Below are 1,997 nucleotides of genomic sequence, written 5' to 3'. Positions count from 1 at the left end.
GCGTGTGTATGTGTGTGTGTGTGTAAAATATTATTAAACATATATATTAAATTTTAATTATATATATACGTAAATGGATATAATATATTATAATACAGAATAGAATCATCAAGATTTAACATCAGTAATATCTCCAATATTTTAGTTGTTTCGTTTTAACAAATGTTGTTTCATTGTTACAAATGTTTTTCAATTACAAGTCCAATAATCTGTAGATACAGAGGTTATTTCAATCATTTTATTTAGAAATAATGTGTTCATATTTATCAAATAATCCTACGTCGCTTCTCATTTGACGTTTACGGCTACCGAGAAAAATATATGGCATTGTAAACACTTGAATGATGATGATACAATCTTAGTATTATAATTCTTTGTCTCGCGGAAGACATATCTTCTACTTGCAAACACAATTAAACAAAATTTTCCTATGGGGCTTTATCATTTATCATTGTTTTTATCATTGTTTTTTACGGAACGTCGAATGGGTTCGAGTACTCGAATAAAAGACACGATTCTTTTATCACAGCTGGATAATAGTGTGAAATGTGGATCGTGGATAGTAGTCTTACTCGTTTACCAGCGGTGTTGATGATAATTAAGTCGTCTGTGTAAAATAGCAGAAAGTAAGCGGACAAGCAAGACAGTCATATAAAAATAGATTAGCGAGAGCGGCTAACGGCTTTTGATATAAAATCCGTTCGATCACTGATTTCAATTTAATGCGAAAGTGAGTTTAATCGACGTCACAGTATCATATCAAGTAGCTTTTACTTTCCAGAAAGATTCAATCGTCAATGCATATCGTTTCGCGCTACAATGGCTATTTGTTATTTTTTTCAATATTTAATTTATTCTTAATTTGACTTAATAACTTCATCATTAAGAGTTTCTTGAGCTTTTGCAACTTACTTTCGATAATCATTCATGAAAAAAGTGATATCTCTTGGTGATACGTGATATTAATCAATTTCCAAGGAATTAGCTTCTCATTGGAAATCTCCTTCGAACCTTAATCAGTCAAAAAAGCCGAATTTTATCAAGAACGGCAGAATGTGTGTCAAATGTGTACTAATTAAAGACAGCACACAATAAAAGGAATAGGAAATAGGGAACAGAAAATAAGAATTTTAACCTATCATAATAAATAATATGGAATATACAGTTTCTAATACGTTGAAATTCTTATTCTCTCTTCCCTGTTCTCTATTCCTTTCATTGTGCGCAGCCTTTTACAACCAGTAATTCTTAGTTGTTTTGCGGTCACCGCTGCGTGAGCCCAGATTACAATTTTACATTCCCCACTATCAAGCGGAAGTTCACGATAATTCTTCTTATCGATCAATTAGACGGATAGATCACTGGGGCTCTGCAAGCAAAACATTCTGCAATCACATATAAAGGAAGCGCTTTAAAAGAGACAAACAGTGGTAACATGCCAAAGTTCCAAGGTATTAGCTGGACGAATTTGACGCGAGTTTCGCGGCAATTCAACAATAAACAAAACCTCTCCATCAACTGTCGTTGTTTCACCACGAGCCATCGTCTTAGCTTAACTTCGATTCCAAAAATCACTCATTCCACGCATTTTTTTGTACCGTCCGTCTTCACGATCGAAAAAGTTCGCAGGATGCCGCACGCTGTCAATATCTATCATTCTCAGTAAGTATCCACTTCCTTTAACTTTTTAATAAAAAAACAATAATTGTAAATAATAATAATAATAATAATAATAATAATAATAATGCAACAATAACATTATTAATTAAAACTTAAAATATAAAACAGAAAAGCAGATATTGGAAACGAGACGAATGCACACTCATTCTTCATTAATTAATTTTCCATTTAATGCTCGTTCTGTTATATTAGACATCGTGTAACTAATGTACTCTAAAATCATTAAATTAATATTTTTAATTTAAAAATTAAAATTCAAATCTATAAATACGGAAAAAGAAATTCATTCTTTAAGTTTAACTTTACGATTATAGAAT

General features: G+C 31.3%; 1 protein-coding gene across 5 annotated transcripts in view; it reads left to right on the top strand.

Moving 5' to 3' along the window:
- Nucleotides 1-470: 470 nt before the first annotated feature.
- The window catches only part of LOC108684840 (phosphoenolpyruvate carboxykinase [GTP]-like), a 5,302-nt gene continuing 3,775 nt past the window's right edge, over nucleotides 471-1,997 (top strand). Inside the window, exons 1-2 of one of the 5 annotated variants that reach the window (XM_018189356.1) lie at nucleotides 471-626; nucleotides 1,350-1,662. In XM_018189356.1, the coding sequence (XP_018044845.1) occupies nucleotides 1,436-1,662 (227 nt within the window). In that variant the 5' untranslated portion in view covers nucleotides 471-626; nucleotides 1,350-1,435. Of the gene's footprint in view, nucleotides 627-704; nucleotides 731-904; nucleotides 1,056-1,228; nucleotides 1,663-1,997 lie in introns of those variants that run through there. The other 4 variants (XM_018189354.1, XM_018189353.1, XM_018189355.1 and 1 more) reach the window with 4 other exon arrangements.

This window comes from Atta colombica, unplaced genomic scaffold (genome assembly GCF_001594045.1).
Source record: "Atta colombica isolate Treedump-2 unplaced genomic scaffold, Acol1.0 scaffold140, whole genome shotgun sequence".
Lineage (NCBI taxonomy): Eukaryota > Metazoa > Arthropoda > Insecta > Hymenoptera > Formicidae > Atta > Atta colombica.
This window is presented reverse-complemented; position numbering and strand designations above follow the sequence as displayed.